This window comes from Rattus rattus, chromosome 8, assembly GCF_011064425.1.
Source record: "Rattus rattus isolate New Zealand chromosome 8, Rrattus_CSIRO_v1, whole genome shotgun sequence".
Classification (NCBI taxonomy): domain Eukaryota; kingdom Metazoa; phylum Chordata; class Mammalia; order Rodentia; family Muridae; genus Rattus; species Rattus rattus.
Genome location: NC_046161.1, coordinates 17,059,014 through 17,076,179, shown reverse-complemented (window position 1 = coordinate 17,076,179; position 17,166 = coordinate 17,059,014). Strand labels below are relative to the sequence as shown.

Below are 17,166 nucleotides of genomic sequence, written 5' to 3'. Positions count from 1 at the left end.
CCATGGACAGGGCCCACGGGAGGGCTGCATTGAGGGGCGAGGCGGGGTGCGGCACGAGGCGGGGTGGGGCTGAGCGCCCGCGGGGGCGGCCAAGTCGAAGTTATATCGCACCCCAGCTGCATAATCCTGGGGTGATTTTTCCTGAAGAATTTCTCAGGGCCCCCAAGGGGGTCCCCAGGGCTAAGGGACTGGTGAGTCACCGCTGACGCATGCCCAGCTGTGAGCATGTGGCCTGGTGCCCCAGCCACGCCCCTCGGGGGTTCTGCGGATGGCAATGGTGAGAGGACACCATGACTCTCCAAGTGATGGATGACCAGGGCTTCTATGACCTAGATCACCTCCCAGAAGGAAAGGAAGATGCGTTCTGTCCCCAGAGGCTACACGCACACAGTGCCTCTACTTTCCCAATTTCTGCTGAGTCTGGGGAAGTTGCAGACCACGTGCAGAACTCCGCGTTGGCCTATGCCCCATTCCCACGCTCACACAACCTCAGGGTCATGCAACCTCAGGCATTCATTCAGAATACAAGACTCCTGGGACTCCAGGAATGTGCAACTCATGGCCACACCCAGGCAACCCCATCTGCCACCCAGACAGGACCCTTCGGTGTTTTCAGATTCTCACACATGTTTCTCTATGGTCCACAGACAAATGCTGTCATCTTCCACAAGCAGTCGCCCACTCAGTGACTTTGTCATAGTTTCCCTTGCATTGCGTGGGAGAAATCTGGGGGTTAAAGCCTCCATCTCCAGTTACAAGTCTGGCCTGTGGGTTATACGGTGTGGAGATCTTGCTGCCAGGACCCCTACTCATGCTGAACCATGACATCAGATTTACATTTTTTTTTCTTTTTTTACGTTTCTTCATTGTGTGTGTGCGTGTGCGAGCACGGGAGCTCACGTGTGGAAGTCAGACAACCTGAAGGAGCCAGTTCTCTCCTTTCAGCATGTGGGTTACTGGGCTCAAGCTTATATTCTCTGCTTTTACCCGCTGAGCCATCTTGGCAAAACTTTTCATCTAATTAACTGCCTATACTTCAACCAGTGGCAAGTCCCATGCTTGCAAATTTTCCTGCACGCATTTTTGGGGAATTCCATCCCTGATCCAGCTGAATCCTACCTGCTTAGAATCCCCACCTCTTAGACCCTACCAGGCATCTCCCTAGAGGCCCTGACCAAGGCAGGGAGAGGCGGGGGGGGGGAGTTTGGGCGGCTCCTGACCCCTCCTGCATGCCGCATGGGCTCAATGGTCTCTGTGTGTTTCCTTGTCTTGGAGCCATGGGGGGAAAGGTCAGTCAGCTATTGAAAGGTCATTGCCAAGAGGACCCAAGCATCATTTGGGTTAGATGGCAGGGAGGACTTTTGAAATGGGAGTGAGCAGTGACTAAGGGGAGACCCCTTCTCCTCCTGCATAGAAGCTGGGATCTGCGTTAGGATGCAGCTCAGTTGGTAAAGTATTCACAAGTATTCACAAGTATTGTAGCATGCACAAATCCCAGTGCTGCATAAATGGGGCATGGTGGTGCATGTCTGTAATCTGTCTGCAATCTGGAGGTGAACAACGGAGGGTCAGGAGTTCAAGACCAGCCTGGCCGACTGTAGACCTTATCTTGGAAACAAAAATAATAAACTGAGCGGGGCAAAGTCCTTCTACCGGATGATGTCGTGGATCTAACTCTTCCCGGACTCCCAGTCCAGAGGGATAACTGGGATGATCCGAGGGGGAATGACTTTGTGGTTACAGAGCCTGGGAGCTCAAATTCAGCCCCAGGGCGGGTGGGGAATTGTAATCCAAATACTTCTTAATGACAGCCTGGCCACTGAAGAGACAATTACAGATTGGGGGGTGGGGTGGGGGAACAGATGGAGAGAGAGAACACCAAGAAAGCAAGATTGATTGTTGACTGATTTCAGACCTGAGCCATGGAGTGGGCCAGACAGAAGGTAGAATGGACAGAGGTGAGGATGCAGGGACCTGAACAAACTGGTCTCTACAAAGTTCGGAGGGTAAAAGGGGTAGCTGGGGTGGGGGTCTTCATCCAAGTCTCTTCCTCCCAGAGTCTAGTCCCCCAACCCAGTTTTCAGTGGTGAGGTCACTCTGAAGTGAGGTCTTGGCAGATTTAGCAGAACCTGGCTCTTCCAAGAGTCTGGGTCAGGGGGTTAGTGGGACAGTTTGCTAGGGGAAAGGACAGGCCAGGGGTTTGGGGCCCAGGGGAAGCCCTCACCCGCCCTGCACAAACCATGTGGATTCAGTTAACACTGGCCAAGCTGCCTGGGTGGGGCTGCAAAGATGGCTTGGATTAGGGGCCTGTGGGGCCAGACTTATTCTTTCTTTTCTGGGATGAGAGAGGGTGAAGATCAGGGGGTTATCAGGAATAGATGGTTAGAAGGTGATAAAACCAGTCCAGGTCAGAGGGAGGAGGTCAGTGAGAGTTAGATGGGGAGTCAGAGGGAGGAAGTCAAGGAGAGTCAGATGGAGAAGGTCAGGGTGAGTTAGGTGGGGGCATCAGAGGGAGGAGGTCAGGGGGAGTTAGATGGGGAGTCAGAGGGAAGAGGTGAGAAGAGTTAGATGGAGAGTCAGAGGGAGGAGGTCAGAAGGAGTTAGATGAAGGAATAAGAGGGAGAAGGCTGTGGGTCCTGGGAGTCAGAGGGAGGGGCCATAGGGCTGGGGGTCAGAGGGAGGAGGCTATGAGGTCTAAGAAGAGTGCACCCACACACACCCCTTTTTCCCTTGTGGGTTTTCCCTTGTAAGGGGGTTCCATGCCGGGAAGCTGCTCAGGGAACCAGTGTGGGGGTGTAGGGAGAGGGGGAAGGCTTGGCTCTGGGGCTCCAGCCAGGAAGATTTGATTCATCCTAGAACTAGGTCAGCTTTTTTTTTTTCTCACCGAAAACTTAGGGGGAAAGAAACAACCAGAAAACAGACTGATGTACCAGGAACATGTGTGGGGCAGTGGGGGAGGTGCTGCTGGTCTCAGGCCACTGGCCTCTTCCTGGACTGTGAGGAGAGGAGCCCCAAAGCCTGAGCAAGCATTGTGGAGTTTAGGACCTTTGTTTTTTTAAAGTCTCTATTTTTAGACAGAATCTCATTAAGTTTCTCAGGCTGGCCTTGAACTCACTGTAGAGCAGGTGGAAGAGCCTTTTGCCTCAGCCTTCTGAGTAGCTACCAGGACTGGGGACTGTACAGTCAGGCCCAATTCCCCGTGCTGGTTCTGCTCACACCCCCTCACCCCGGTGTCTCTCTGCAGCAGGACCTGTGGATGTATTGGAAACCTTGGGTGTGCATAGGGACAAGGCTGGGGTGACCGAAGGGCCTGGCTTCTGCCCCCAGAGGATTCCACAGGGTGACCGAGCATTCAGGGTGCACAAGTCCAGCCTTCTCAGCGTCCCCACATGGCAGCTCTTTCCAGGTGAGTCAGAACCGGAAGGCTGGGGTGGGGGTCATTCTGGAAGGGTAAAGTCACTCTGGCTGTCTAACCCGCTACCTTTACCTCTGCCCACACAGATGGACATTTTCCTGAGAACTTTTCTGTGCTGCTCACTCTGCGGGCCCAGCCAGCCAATCAATCTGTCCTTCTGTCTGTATATGACGAGAATGGTGTCCGGCAGATGGGGCTGGCACTGGGGCCAGCTCTGGGTCTCCTTGGTGACTCTTTCAGGTCTCTCCCCAAGCAGATCAACCTTATGGATGGCAGGTGAGTGTGGGGGAAGGGAAGGGGGTGCCCTGTGGAAATCCCTTCACTGAGACTTGCTCCTTTCTTGCAGGTGGCACCGTGTGGCGGTCAGCATCAGCGGTGACAAGGTGACCCTGGTGGTTGACTGTGAACCTCAGCCCCCCATGTTTGGTCAGGGGCCTCGGGTTATAAGTACAGCTGGACTCACGATGATGGGAACCCAGGAGCGCGGGGAGGAGTCTTTTGAGGTAAGCAGTTCAGTGGCAGGGGAAGCCGAGGCAGAGCTCCCCCCCCCTAAACTATAAGAGAACAGAGAAGGGAAGATGTCAGGTCCCTGCTGGAGTAAATGCTTGTGACAGATGGCCGAGAGCACCACAGGATGCAGTGCTGGAGGTCAGGTTAATGTGTGACCGTGTGGGGTCCTTCTCTCTCTAGTGAGCCACCTGGTATCTAGTACCTGGCGTAGGAGGTGGCCTGAGAGGAAAGGGACTGAGCTCCAGGGGGCAGATCCTGAGTGTAGCAGTCACGGTTTTTCATTGCTGTGACAAAATGCAAGGCAGAAGCGTGAAGGTTGACTTGGGCTTGCAGATTGAGGGCACGGCCCATCGTGGCAAGGAGTGTGCATCTGAAGTCAGGAGACAGAGACAGATGCTGGCACTCAGCTATCTCACTTTCTTCGTTTTAACTAGTCCAGGACGCCAGCCCGTGGAATAGTGCCATCCCCATTTAAGATGGGTCTTCCCACCTCAATGAACTTAATGTAGCTAATCCCTCCTGGGCATGCTCAGAGGTAACTCTAGATGACTTGACTACCTAGGGGCCCACAGGATGGCTCAGTCAGCAAAGGTGCTTGCTGCTAAGTCTGTTGCCCTGAGTTTGAACCTGAAATGTACGTGGTGGAAGGAGAGAGTTAAAGCCTGTAGGTTGTCCTCTCGGCTCCACACAGGAGTGACCCGGCATACCTGTGCGTGTGCATACGTACAGTTTAAGGAAATAAGTGTGTTTGTTAAAAGTTCACAATCTTAACCATCACACTGGGTGTGTTTTGTCTTGTGGCGTCACCAGTCTGGTGAGATCTTCGCTTCTCTGTGTCTTTGCTTCTTTGCTGCTACCTGCAGATGCTGCAGGCCCTCCTTCCGGGCCCTAGGGTGGTCTGGGTGGGAGGTACCGAGGCTTCATGACTGGAGATGGGCAGGGACATGTTGGGAAACTAGGCCAGAATCATCCTGTGGCTCCTTTTCCTTCGTCTAGGGAGACATCCAGGAGCTGCTGCTAATTCCAGACCCTCAGGCTGCTCTCCAGGCCTGTGAGCTCTACCTGCCTGGCTGTGAGACCCCCGATTCCACAACCACAGGGGTGAGTAGGGGGTTCCAGGTGGCAGGTGAGGCATCCCTGGCTGTAGGTGTCAAGAGTGGATGATGACTCAGAAACGAGGAGCTGGACAACTTTAGACTGTAAACACAGGGCAGATCACAGAAGACGTGACACAACAAGCCAGATGTGGTGAGGCACCTCAGTCTTCTCTGTGCTCAGGACGCTGATGCCGAGCACTATGTGAGGCCAGCCTAGGCTACATAGGTCTCCAAAACAACAACAACAACAATAACAACAACAATTCTCCTCCTCCCCTTCCCCCTCCTCCTCCCCTCCCCTCCCCTTCCCTTTCCTCCTTCCCTCCTCCTCCCTGGGCATGGAGAGATGGCTCATTCAGTCAAGAGCATTTCCTCTGTGTGGAAAAACACTGAGCATGGTGGGACATTTGTAATCCTAGTGCTGAGAAGGTAGAGGCAGGAGGATCCTGGGGTTCACTGGCCAGCCAACATGCTGAGATAGATGGTGTCTGAGGAATGACATCCCAGGTTGACCTCTTGCTTCCACATGTATGTGCACACACTTATGTAAACACATACACTCACACACATTCACACACACATTCACATACATATCACATTTACACTCACACACACTCACATACACTCACACTCATACACACACTCACACGCACTCACACACACTACACTCACACACACAGTCACACACACTTACACACACCACATTCACACTCACACAAACCACACTCACACCACACACACCACACACACATTCATACACACACACCACCACACACACTCACACACACACACCCACACACACACACACACACACCACACACACACACACACACACACACTCACACACACTCACACACACACTCACACACTCACACACACTCACATGCACACACTCATACTCACACACACACACACACATACACACACACTCTCACACTCAAACACAGCCAAGTGAACCACAGGCTGAGTGATAACAATAACCAGGTCCTCAGCCTCAGTGACTCAAGTGATGGCATTTCCAATGGGAAGAGATCGTGGCCTTCACTAGATTCCTTTCCTCAGGTCACCAAAGAAGAAGAACCAGAAACACCTGCCCCTCGTCGACGAAAGGGCAAAGGAAAGAAAAAAGATCGGGGTCGCAAGGGCAAGGGAAGAAAGAAAAACAAGACCTCAAGGCTGAGTCCAACCCCAGGTGCCCCTGAGAACCAGGTAAGAACCTGGAACCTCCTGCTTTGCTCTTGGCTGCCTGGTGCCCATTCACCTCTAGCCCCCATCTTTGTGTTGGTCCTCAGGGCCTGACTCCTGAGGTCTGATTCTCTCAGCCAAAGGGGATGCCAGGTCCTGTGTCAGGGGCTCTTTCATGTCCGTTCCACACTCTGTACTCACGGGGAGCTGGAGGAGCCACCTCTGAACACAAGAGGACGCCATGATTAGAAGGGTCATAGTGGAGTCTTAATGAGGGGACTGTCAGCCGGGGTAACTGGTTACAGGTGCACTGGTTATTGTGTGCGTATGTGGGGTTCACTGTGGGGGCCACTGGTGGGACATTTTCCTTTGACTGTGGCGCTGTTTGGAAATTCATCTGGAGGTTCTAGCAGGGAAGCACGGATAATCCCGACCCCTGTCAGGGAAGGTAATCCTCTTAGAGCTTGCACCTCTGGGAGTGATGCATGAAGGGAGGAAGGGACAGCTGCCTAGCAAGCTAGACCAGCCAAGTCAGTCCTGGAGACCAGTGGGATGACAGATGTCACATCCTGATCACTCTCATCACTTCTTTTTTAAAATTTTATTTATGTACGTTTGAGTATTCTTTGTGTATATATGGTGCATGCCAGAAGAGGACATCAGATCTTGTAGATGGTGGGAGCCACCGTGTGATTGCTGGGGAATTGAACTCAGGGACTTCTGAAAGAGCATCCAGTGCTCTTAAACACTGAGCCATCTCTCCAGCCCCACCCTCACTTCTTGAGGGAGCTATTTAGGATTGCTGGTTGAGGAGGTTGTTCATTAAGGTGAATGAACAAGGAGTTCCTAGTTGGAGGTCTCTAGGGCATGGATGACCCCTGAGCAGCCAACCTAATGGTGGACACAAATGGAGGGCCCACAGTTAGCCTTCACACTCACTACTCTTGCCTTCCTGGAGATCAGGAAACCACGTGCGTACAGGTAGTTGGGAGAGGCCCAGGAGAGATTGGCTGGAATCTCAGATGAGGGGCCAATGCCCGCCCTGACCTCCTTCTACAAGGGAATGGCACAGGCTGAGCCTTGAGGGTCTTTCATAGTTACAGTTGCCTTTGATGAAGATGACAACACTGTCCCCTTATGTGGTCACTACAGCCTGTGATTCTAGTTCAAAGGAATCTGACACTTTCCCCCTTCAGGGGACCTGTGTTCACATGGCACGTGTGTGAGTGTGTACACATGCACACATACATACGGATTAAAAAAAAAACAAAACCAAAAATCAAAATCAAATCAGCAAAAACCCCTATCCTTAAAGCATTGCGTCCACAATTAAAAGCAGAGAAAGCCCAGGATTCCTGCTTGCTCTCAGCTAGCATGTGCCTTTCTTATACTGCTCAGAACCTCCTGCCTAGGGAGGGCCAACTGCAGTGGGCCGGATCTTTCCATCTGACAACCTCCCAGAGACATCCCACTAGTCCACCTGATCCAAACACGCACAGACGCCCTTCCCGGGTGACCCTAAGCTGTGTTGGGTTGACGTTAAAATAAGCCAGTGCACTATTTGAAGGTTAGAGGTCAAGGGTTACTTATTAGGGAGATTGTTAGAAGAAACAATGGGATCATTGTTAGTGGAATAATTGGCTGAGGATCCTGGAGAGGGTTCAGTATTTGGGGGAATCACTAAATAGTGATTTTTGTTGGATGATTCCACTACTTGGGGGCATATGTGGGGTCCTTGGATAAAGGCTTTCTGTTCGGAGCCATTGTGGGAATCATAAAGGCAGGGCTCACCTAGTAGTCATTGGTGCTTGGAATAATTTGGGTTAATTTTGTAGGTTATTGGCTGGTAGATTACTAGGAAAGGGTCCCACTCAATAGTTGGGTCATTGCTTAAAGTCCTTGGTTGGAGGGGTCATTGGTTCTGATTAGATATCAGTTCTAGATCTTTCTGTCCCATAATATGACTACCAAGGTTCTGACCTACACCCCTGTGGCTTTCTTCCTCTGCCTGACCCAGTTCTTTTGCAGCTGTCTAGGCTGGAGGAACTGCAGCCCGGCTGGCTGACCGCTGAGCTATCAGGGGAGAAGACATGTGGGGCTGGGCTTCCGGGAGTCTGGCCCCGAGTGCTGGATTTGACTTTAACCACTGGGCCCTGGAGCCAATCCAGTTCTGCTCCCAGGCCTGGGAGACTTGGCCCTGCTATGTTCCTCCTGTATCTGAGGAGGTTTCCCCTCTGGCCACCTTGGACCAATTGTACGGGTCACTTGCCTTTCCCCCACCAGCCTCTGAACTTGGTGGGAAGCTACCTCTGTCTACCCACCCCTGAGCTGGGGATTCCCCTAAGGGAGAGCCCTGGCTCCTCCTTTGTTTCCTCTGCCTTGATTGGCCTCATCCCAGATCTGACACTCCTCCCATTCCTGCTGCAGACCTCCCTCCACACCCCTGAGACAGAGAAGCCAGCGCCCCACCTGCCTCCAACTCCCACACCTTTGGCCATCACCACCACTGTCACGATGGGAGGAAATGCCACAGTTTTGCAGGTTGGCAGGAAGTGGATGGTGCTGGGCCAGGGGCGGGGCGGTGAAGGTGATGGCCAAGAGCAAACCTTGACGTTCCCACTGTCCTCTGCAGGGGTTGGACTCCAGTACTGAAAATGAGCAGATAACTCCAGAGATGGACGCTACTGAAGAGAGTGAAGGAGGTGGCCCTACCATGGGCCCCGAGTTCCGGGCAGCAGAACAGTCTTTACAGACTGAGTTCCAGATCTTTCCTGTGAGTCTGGAGGGGCTGGATCAGTAGATGGGCTGTAGATATATGTACATTCTCTTTCTTGACTGTATTTGTTTTGTGTCAACTTCCGTTGTGTGACCCTGGCACAGTTGCAGCTGCAAAATGTTTACCAAGCACTTACAGTGTGACAGGGACTGGCGATGCAAGGGGCCTTTAGTCTAAGCAGGGGAGAAGTCACTTGACTTCTAGCGGAACCCTACTTCTGGCTCTCTGTGTGCCCTGCCTGCTGAATGGGCAGTAGGGGGAGCCAGAGAGTCAGTGGGGAAGCTTGTAGAGTTAGCAAGCAACAGGAGGGAGAATACTCCAGGTGGGGGACCTGGTTCCTTTTGTTCTTGTTGCTGGAGATGGATCTGATGGTTGTCTCCTCCTGGTGGTGTCTTGAATTTATGACATCTGTTTGACCTTCAAGTGAGATTTCAAACTAGGGACAGCTAGAAGATTCTAGAATCCAGGGGAGCCCATCCAGGCTGGGGAGAAAGACTTGGGGCTGACTCCTAAGCAGAGAGACGGTGTCCTTAGTCATGAAGCCTTGGGTGGATGAAGCTATCGGGACAGGCAGCCCTGGTTCTCCTTGGTGCTGGCAGAGTCAGAGTCAGACTTGAGATGGGCACTGACTTCCTGCTCTGTTACTTTTCTTGTGCTAGGAGAAAATACCTGGTGGAGACGACTTGCGGGAGGAGGGGTTGCTTTGCTCGAATTGCAAAGGGTTGCAGCAGTTGCCCCACAGGATTGAGCATCATCATGGAGACAGGAGCATGTGGTGGGAGGTTTCAGTTCTTGGGGAAGGGGAAGCAGTGAGTAGGGAAAACCTGTCTCTGCTGGCCGGCACTCTCCTCTCCTTTAATTCTATCTGGTGAAGCACAACCGCCCCTCTGGGTGCCTCCTTCAGTAAATTCCCTCTGGAAACATCCAGACACACCCACAGTTCCAGCTCACCAATTACTTAGGTGATTTCATTTTGTTGGTGCTTCTGGATTCATTCATTCATTCGTTCATTCGTTCATTCGTTCATTCATTCATTCATTCATTCATTCATTCATGTATGCATTCATTCATTCATTGAGACAGTCTCTTATTGTGTAGCCCTCGTTGGTTATCTGGAATTTGCTATGTAGACCCAGCTGGCCTCGAACTCCCAAAGATCTGCCTGCCTCTGCCTCTGCCTCTGAGAGCTGGGATTAAAGCATGAGCTACCGCACTTGGTCTCTTCTAGGCAGCTTCAAATCCAGTCAGGTTAGCGATGAGGATAAGTCATCATGTGTCAAGGGTTGCAACTCATTTGCCATATGGGTATCACACACTAAACGACTTCATGAGTGACCTGTGGAGGGCCGCAGGTTTGAATAAGGTCCCAGCATCACTGGGTAAGAGGCAGAGTCATGATAAGGACTTTGGAGTTCACGCCCTTCACCTTGGATGACTTTCAGGAGTCAGTCCTCTCCTTCCACCATAGAGTGCAGAGATTGGATTCAGAATTTGTATGATCTGTGTTCACAGAGAGCAGTCTTTCTGCCCTCCTGTCTGTGTCTCTGCCCTCCTGTCTGTGTCTCTGCCCTCCTGTCTGTGTCTCTGCCCTCCTGTCTGTGTCTCTGCTCTCATGTCTCCTCTCTCATCACACTGTTCCCAGGGTGCTGGAGAAAAGGGAGCGAAAGGAGAACCTGCGACTGTAGAGCAGGTGAGAGGAGGGGAGGCTGTGAGGAGGTCGAGGGACCTCCAGAGAACAGGGGTCACACCTTTTCCCACCTCCAGGGACAGCAGTTTGAGGGACCTGCAGGAGCTCCAGGACCCCGGGTGAGTATTGGTTCTAGTCCCACATTGCAACCTCTTTCCCCCACGCCTGGCCTTCTAGAGCCCATGCACAGAACAGCTATCACACTAGACACTCGCATAGCTATCTCCATCCCTTTCCTTGTACGTAGCCCAGGCTGGTCTCCACCTCACTATGTAGCCTAGACTGATGCGTCTGCCTCAGCCTCCTGAACATTGGGATTACAGGTGTGCACCATGGGGCCTGACTCTCCTCTAGTTGGAGAGAAGATTTGGGTTATAGTGTTGCCTGAAGGTCATCGGATGTTCAATACCCAAAAGATGTGTCAAAAAAGATGTAGGGTGCAAAGTTTAGAGGTCAATAGACCATGGTGGGAAACGAGCTGGCTAAGAGGCAGAGTCAGGAGGTGTGCCTGAAGTCAAGGTCACAGGCGAGCCAGAAGCCAGCAGGGCTCAAGTTCCGCATCTCCTGTGACCTCTGATTTCTGTCTCCACAGGGAATATCTGGTCCTTCAGGCCCTCCTGGGCCTCCGGGCTTCCCTGGGGACCGTGGCCTACCGGTAAGAGACTCCCCACTGGAGTGTACCCCTGTGCTGGGGTGGGATTTCCGGTTGGGAGTATGGAGATTTGAATGTGGGTGTGTGGGGCTGGGATTAGGAAACACCACCCCAGAAGCAATATCACCCCCGTCTGTGAACTCTGTGAACTCTGACCTCTCACCCCATTTTTCTCCTCGTGCCTGTTTTGGGGAATCTTTAAAATTTTCATGACGTCTTATCTATTCTGTGTGTGTGTGCACACATTTTGGGGTAGTGCCATGTACCCTGGCACCTGAACAGAGGTCAAAGGACACCCTGCAGGACTCAGTCCTCTCCTAACATGTGGATCTCAGGCGATCAAGCTGAGGCCATCAGGCTCCTTCCCAGTCTCTCTCCCTCTCTGTCCCCTCTTCCCTCTCTTGTCCTCACCTCTGTTTCTTCCCTCCTCCATCCACCCCTCTGTCTCCTCACTTCTCTCAGGCCCTGCTGGCCTCCCAGGAATCCCAGGCATTGATGGCGTCCGGGGCCTGCCGGGCACAGTGATCATGATGCCGGTAAGGAGGTGGAGTCCCACCCCTGGGCAGTGGAGTCCTGACCCCTGGGCTTGCCTCCTTGTGGATCTCTACTCATCCATAGTTGTTCCTTAGTTCCATTTTGCAAGCAGCTCGATGAAAGGACCCCCAGTCTCCTTTCAACAGGCCCAGGCCCAGGCAGTTCTGCAACAGGCTCAGGTGAGTGGGATAAGGGACAAGGGACAGCAGAAATAAAGGTTCATGCAGGACTGGCTGGGAGACTGAGGACATCTCAGGCTTGCTGTGGGTTTCTGTTGCTATTGTAAAATCTGGAGCCTGGGTGGTTTATACGGAGAACAGAGGATTTGGGCTAATGATTCTAGAGGCTGGGGAATCCCAGAGCAGCGTGCTGCCACCTACCTGGGTGTGTCATAACTGGTGGCCGGCCGTGCAAGGCGGGATAGTAATGCACGAGGACGAGCCACTACTCTTTTAAAGGTACTGATTGTCAGTATGGGGACCTGCCCTTCTGATTTCACCGAGTTCCAATCATCTTCCAAAAGGCTCCCCTCAAAGCATTGTCAACACAGGAATCGGGGAAGACATTTGCAACCTGTGAAGGAGGCACACTCCTAATTCTAGTAGTGCTTCCGTGGTCTTATGGGGGACTCTTGCTCTGTCTGTCTTTCCAGCTGTCCATGAAAGGGCCCCCTGGTCCAGTAGGGCTCACTGGGCGCCCAGGCCCTGTGGTGAGTAAGGGATCTGCCTTGGGGAGAGAGTGCATCCATGCCAGATGCCTCATTGCTTAAGCTGTGCCCCTCCCCATCTCTCCTCCTCCAAGGGCCTCCCTGGATATCCAGGTCTAAAAGGTGAATTGGGAGAAGCAGGGCCTCAGGTGAGTTTGGGGAAGGGGTGGATATGGGGGGGGGGATGGATTAGACGGGAAACGTTTCCTCCAAAGGTTCCAGGATAAAATGCCAGCTGGGGAAAATAACACATGGAGCAGAAATATTCCTTTGAAATTTCTGCCTCTCCTGGGGAATTGAAGAGAGTGGTTAGAAGCACTGGCTTTTCCAGAGAACCTGGCTTAATTCCCGGTGCCCATATAGTGGTCCATGATTGTTGGTATTTCCATCTCCATAGGTACCCTCACAATACAATACCTACAGCAAAACACCAACGCACATAAATAAAAGTAAATAAAATAGGTCCTGGGCTGGGGGCTGGGCTCAGCTGGTAAAGCACTTGCCTCTTGTGCCTGAGAGCCTGAGTCCCAGCTCCAGCATCACATGACCAGGTGTGGGGTACACGCCTGTCATCCTAGCCCTTGGGGAGGTAGAGGCTGACCAGGAGGGCAAGGCCTAGCCTAAAACTCAAAGATCCACCTGCCTCTGCCTTCCAAACACTGGGACAGAAGGTGTGCGCCTCCACTGAGGCGGCGGCCATCTTTAGTCTCAGCATTCAGGAGGCAGATGCAAGGGGATCTCTGAATTCAAGGCCAGCCTGGTCTGTATAATGAACTGTAGGCCAGCCAGAGTCACACGGTAAGACCTTGTCAAAACAAACCAACCAAACCAACCAACCAAAACAAAAGATGGACAAAGGAAAAAGCGTAAACCTTTTCTTTTAATTCTTCCTTCTTGTTTCCCACCCTAGGGCCCCCGAGGACTGCAGGGCCCTCCTGGGCCTCCTGGACGGGAAGGCAAGACAGTGAGTAACTTCTAGGTTCTTAAGATGTGCTTTGCTCACCACCAGCACCAAACAAAAACCCTGGCTTCGTTCTCTCTGGTCTTCTTGTGTTATCTGAGGGACCTGAGCATTGAAGGCTTCGGTGGTGGTCTGCTGGGTGTACAATGAAGGGTGTGGCAGGCGGCAGCTTCAGGCGGACTTGAGAACAGGGACAGTGCTTGGCCTGGGGTCTGAAGTGTAGCCAGGAGCTGGTGAAGAACCACCTAACAGCACAACATATGAAAAAGAACCCCTGGAGCCATGCGTGCCAGTGTGTGCCTATGATCCTGGGAGTCGAGGCAGGAGAATTAGAAATTCAGGTCGTTCTTTAAAGTCTGCATAGGGTAAAGTACTTGCTGTCAGTTCTGTTGACTGGAGTCCAGTCCTGAGAGTTACCTCACGGGAGAAGAGAATTGACTTCCACAAGTTGTCTTGTGACCTCCACGTGTGTGCCGTGGCCTATACACGCACACGCACATGCACGCACTCATGCACACGTGCACACTAAGTACACTAGCCAGATTTGATGACTTTAATGCTAGCACTCAGGAGTCAGAGGCAGGCAGATCTCTGGGCAGGCCTGTAGTCCTAGCACGAATAGTGAGTACCAGGCCAAGCAGGGCTACACAGCGAGACTCAATGACAACGACAACGACGACAACGACGATGACGACAACAACGACAAATCAAAACATTAACTTTAACCCTTGACTTTACCCTCACTTTCTTCTTAGGGCCGAGCTGGAGCAGATGGGGCTCGGGGTCTCCCGGGAGACACAGGACCTAAGGTGGGTGGTGGGGCCAGGGCTGTTTGAAGTGGGGAGAGTGCAGGGGGGTGAGCCGTCAAGGTCAAGGATTCGAGGCAGCTGCCCTCTCTTCCTACAGGGTGACCGGGGCTTTGATGGCCTGCCTGGACTGCCTGGTGAGAAGGGCCAGAGGGTGAGTGCCCCTCCCACACCCACGCCCTTGTTTCAGTGTACAAAGCTTCACTAACTTCAGAGCTTCATACCCTGTCCCAGCCTTCATGTCCCCACACTGAGCTTCTTTTCTGAAGTGAGGGGCTCCTGCAGATGCTAATCTGTTCAGATGTCCCCCTCCTTCTCTGTGCCAGGGTGACTTTGGACCTGTAGGACAACCTGGTCCCCCAGGAGAAGACGGTATAAAGGTAAGCTGGGAGGAGGTGTGGGAAAGAGGCTGGCCTAGAGGTGGGGGTGGGGTGGGGGGCGGAGCATTTGCCTACCATGTATATGAAGCCCTGGCTTCAGTCCCTGACATCAGAACAAACAAACAAACAAAGAAAGAAAAAAAGTCAGACATAGGCTGAATGGTGTCTGGGGACTGGGGTCTGCTCTGGAGGAGCAGGAAGCCCTAGGGTCCTCTAAAAGGCTGTGTTGGAGCTGAAAGCTAGCTTCAGGGTTAGGATGTGGGAGGTTAAGTTGAGGCCTGAGACAGTGTGGAGACACCAAGCTGACTCTTAAAGGGGCTTCTAGATGAGGGGCGGTTGTATCCCTGGGCTGTATTTGCCCACTGCAAATAATGCTGTCACTTTCCACAGGGCCTGCAGGGACCTCCAGGCCCCACTGGCCAGGCTGGAGAGCCGGTAGGTATTGGGGAGACCCCAGACTCCTTTATTTGTTGAGGGGAGGGAAGGATCCCCTTGGGCCATGAAACTTGCAGGAGTATATATATCTCTGATGCTGGAATTATGTGGCCTCCTCTTTGCAGGGTCCCCGAGGTCTGATCGGCCCCAGAGGCCCCCCTGGTCCTTTAGGACGCCCGGTGAGAATCGTGTTGGCTCCCTGTCTGTGTTTTATTCTTACCTGTCTTCCCTTGTAAGCTACTCCCCCCCTATTTATGTGTGTGTGTGTGTGTGTGTGTGTGTGTGTGTGTGTGTGTGTGTGTGTGTGTGTGTGTGTATGTGTGTGTGTGTGTGTGTGTGTGTTTGCACGGCCCACATGTGGAGATCAGATCTTCTCTTTCACCATGTGAGTCCCTGGAATCAAACTCAGGACATCAGTCTTAGCAGCAAGTGCCATTATCCACTGAGTAACCCCCTGGCCTCCTTTCTCCCCCACCCCCTCTTGTCCTTACTGTGATTGCCTGCACAACAGTGCAAGTGTGCAACTGAAAGTCAGAGGACAGCTGCAGAGTAGGTCTTCTCCCACCTTGTTTGAGGGTTTTTTTTGTTTGTTTTTTTAAGGCAAGTATCTCTGTGTAGCCCTGGCAGTCCTGGAACTCACTTTGTAGACCAGGCTGGCCTCGAACTTAGAGACCCTCCTGCCTCTGCTGCCTCCTGGGTGGTGGGATTAAAAGCCCGTGGGCTTGTGTCAGGGTTTTTCTGTTGTTTTTCCACTTTGGTGGCCTTCAAGTTTTCTAGGGAAATCAGTCTCAGCCTTTCTTGTCCCTGTAGGGATTACAAATGCCGATGCCACTAGTTAGGCTTTTGCACTAGTTGGGTTCTGGGGATTCGAACTCGGAGCTTCATGCTTCCCCACTGAGCATCTGCCGAGCTGGAACATACTCTCTGCTGCTGGCGTTCTCTTTCCTACATGTTCCTCAGCAGCTCGTACCCAGGTCATGATCTGTCCTGGTCTCACATCCTCTGTCCTCACAGGGTGTGACAGGGAGTGATGGCGCACCGGGTGCCAAAGGCAACGTGGTAAGTGTCCTACCACCTGTTCTCGCCTTCTGACTCTCCAAACCCACGGCCATTCTAGCCTTGTCTACCTGGAACTCTCCTTACCCTCCACATTCCCACCCCTTCTGGCTTCACTGAACCCACCCTTTCCCCACAGGGTCCTCCCGGAGAACCAGGCCCCCCAGGACAGCAAGGAAACCACGGCTCCCAGGTTCAAGCCCTCTGTCTTGACAATGGGGTGTGGTGGGGTTGAGCCACTGTCCTCCCTTGTCCAGTTTTATTGTCCCTCTCTCTTCTCATGACTCCTTCGCCTTCTTTTTCTCTCCCAGGGAATCCCAGGCCCCCAGGGGCCCATTGGCACACCCGGGGAAAAGGTAAGGGACTTCCTCTTGTCATCAGAAGCTTCACTCAAGGGTCCCTTCGAGGGACTTCCTGCTGATGAATAGTTACAGTCCAGAAGCCAATCCCGAGTGACAGAGTGGCATTGTTGGGGGAGGCTGGCAGACAGAGGAGATGTTGTTAGTACAGAAAGAAGCCCTCACAGAAGGGGATCCCAAGATGCTAATGAAGGACAGGCCTTTCTCGGGAACCAGAGCACTCAGCCGTGTCTCTGCTTCCTTGGCAGATACAAGTGTGTGTGTGTGTGTGTTCACATGTGGTGTGTGTACACCTATGTGATGTGTCCTAGTTTGCTTTTCTGTTGTTGAGATAAAACCCTGACCAAAGCCAGCTCAAGGAGGAAAGGACCTATGAGTCCATGTAACTGAGGAAACGCAGGAACCTAGAGGCAGGAACTGAAGCAGAGGCTATGGAGAAATGCTGCTAACTGGTTTTGCTCAGCCTGGTTTCTTATACAACCCAAGACTACCTGCCCAGGGTGACACTACCCTCAGTGGGCTGGACTCTGCCATAGCAATCATTAATCAACAACAACAAAAAAAAGCTTCACATCCTGCAAACATCTGATAGGCCCAAAGGTAGCTA

At 52.6% G+C, this 17,166-nt stretch overlaps 1 protein-coding gene across 1 annotated transcript in view; it reads left to right on the top strand.

Annotated features, from left to right (window-relative positions):
* The window catches only part of Col5a3 (collagen type V alpha 3 chain), a 44,630-nt gene that overhangs the window by 1,814 nt on the left and 25,650 nt on the right, over positions 1-17,166 (top strand). The window contains exons 2-24 of the mRNA XM_032910200.1: positions 3,245-3,406; positions 3,502-3,691; positions 3,762-3,918; positions 4,922-5,026; positions 6,085-6,231; positions 8,635-8,748; positions 8,840-8,980; positions 10,626-10,673; positions 10,748-10,789; positions 11,263-11,325; positions 11,784-11,858; positions 11,952-12,035; positions 12,509-12,565; positions 12,658-12,711; positions 13,473-13,526; positions 14,279-14,332; positions 14,430-14,483; positions 14,656-14,709; positions 15,100-15,144; positions 15,270-15,323; positions 16,159-16,203; positions 16,340-16,393; positions 16,512-16,556. Coding sequence (XP_032766091.1) covers positions 3,245-3,406; positions 3,502-3,691; positions 3,762-3,918; positions 4,922-5,026; positions 6,085-6,231; positions 8,635-8,748; positions 8,840-8,980; positions 10,626-10,673; positions 10,748-10,789; positions 11,263-11,325; positions 11,784-11,858; positions 11,952-12,035; positions 12,509-12,565; positions 12,658-12,711; positions 13,473-13,526; positions 14,279-14,332; positions 14,430-14,483; positions 14,656-14,709; positions 15,100-15,144; positions 15,270-15,323; positions 16,159-16,203; positions 16,340-16,393; positions 16,512-16,556 — 1,898 coding nt within the window. The remainder of the gene's footprint in view (positions 1-3,244; positions 3,407-3,501; positions 3,692-3,761; positions 3,919-4,921; positions 5,027-6,084; positions 6,232-8,634; positions 8,749-8,839; positions 8,981-10,625; positions 10,674-10,747; positions 10,790-11,262; positions 11,326-11,783; positions 11,859-11,951; positions 12,036-12,508; positions 12,566-12,657; positions 12,712-13,472; positions 13,527-14,278; positions 14,333-14,429; positions 14,484-14,655; positions 14,710-15,099; positions 15,145-15,269; positions 15,324-16,158; positions 16,204-16,339; positions 16,394-16,511; positions 16,557-17,166) is intronic.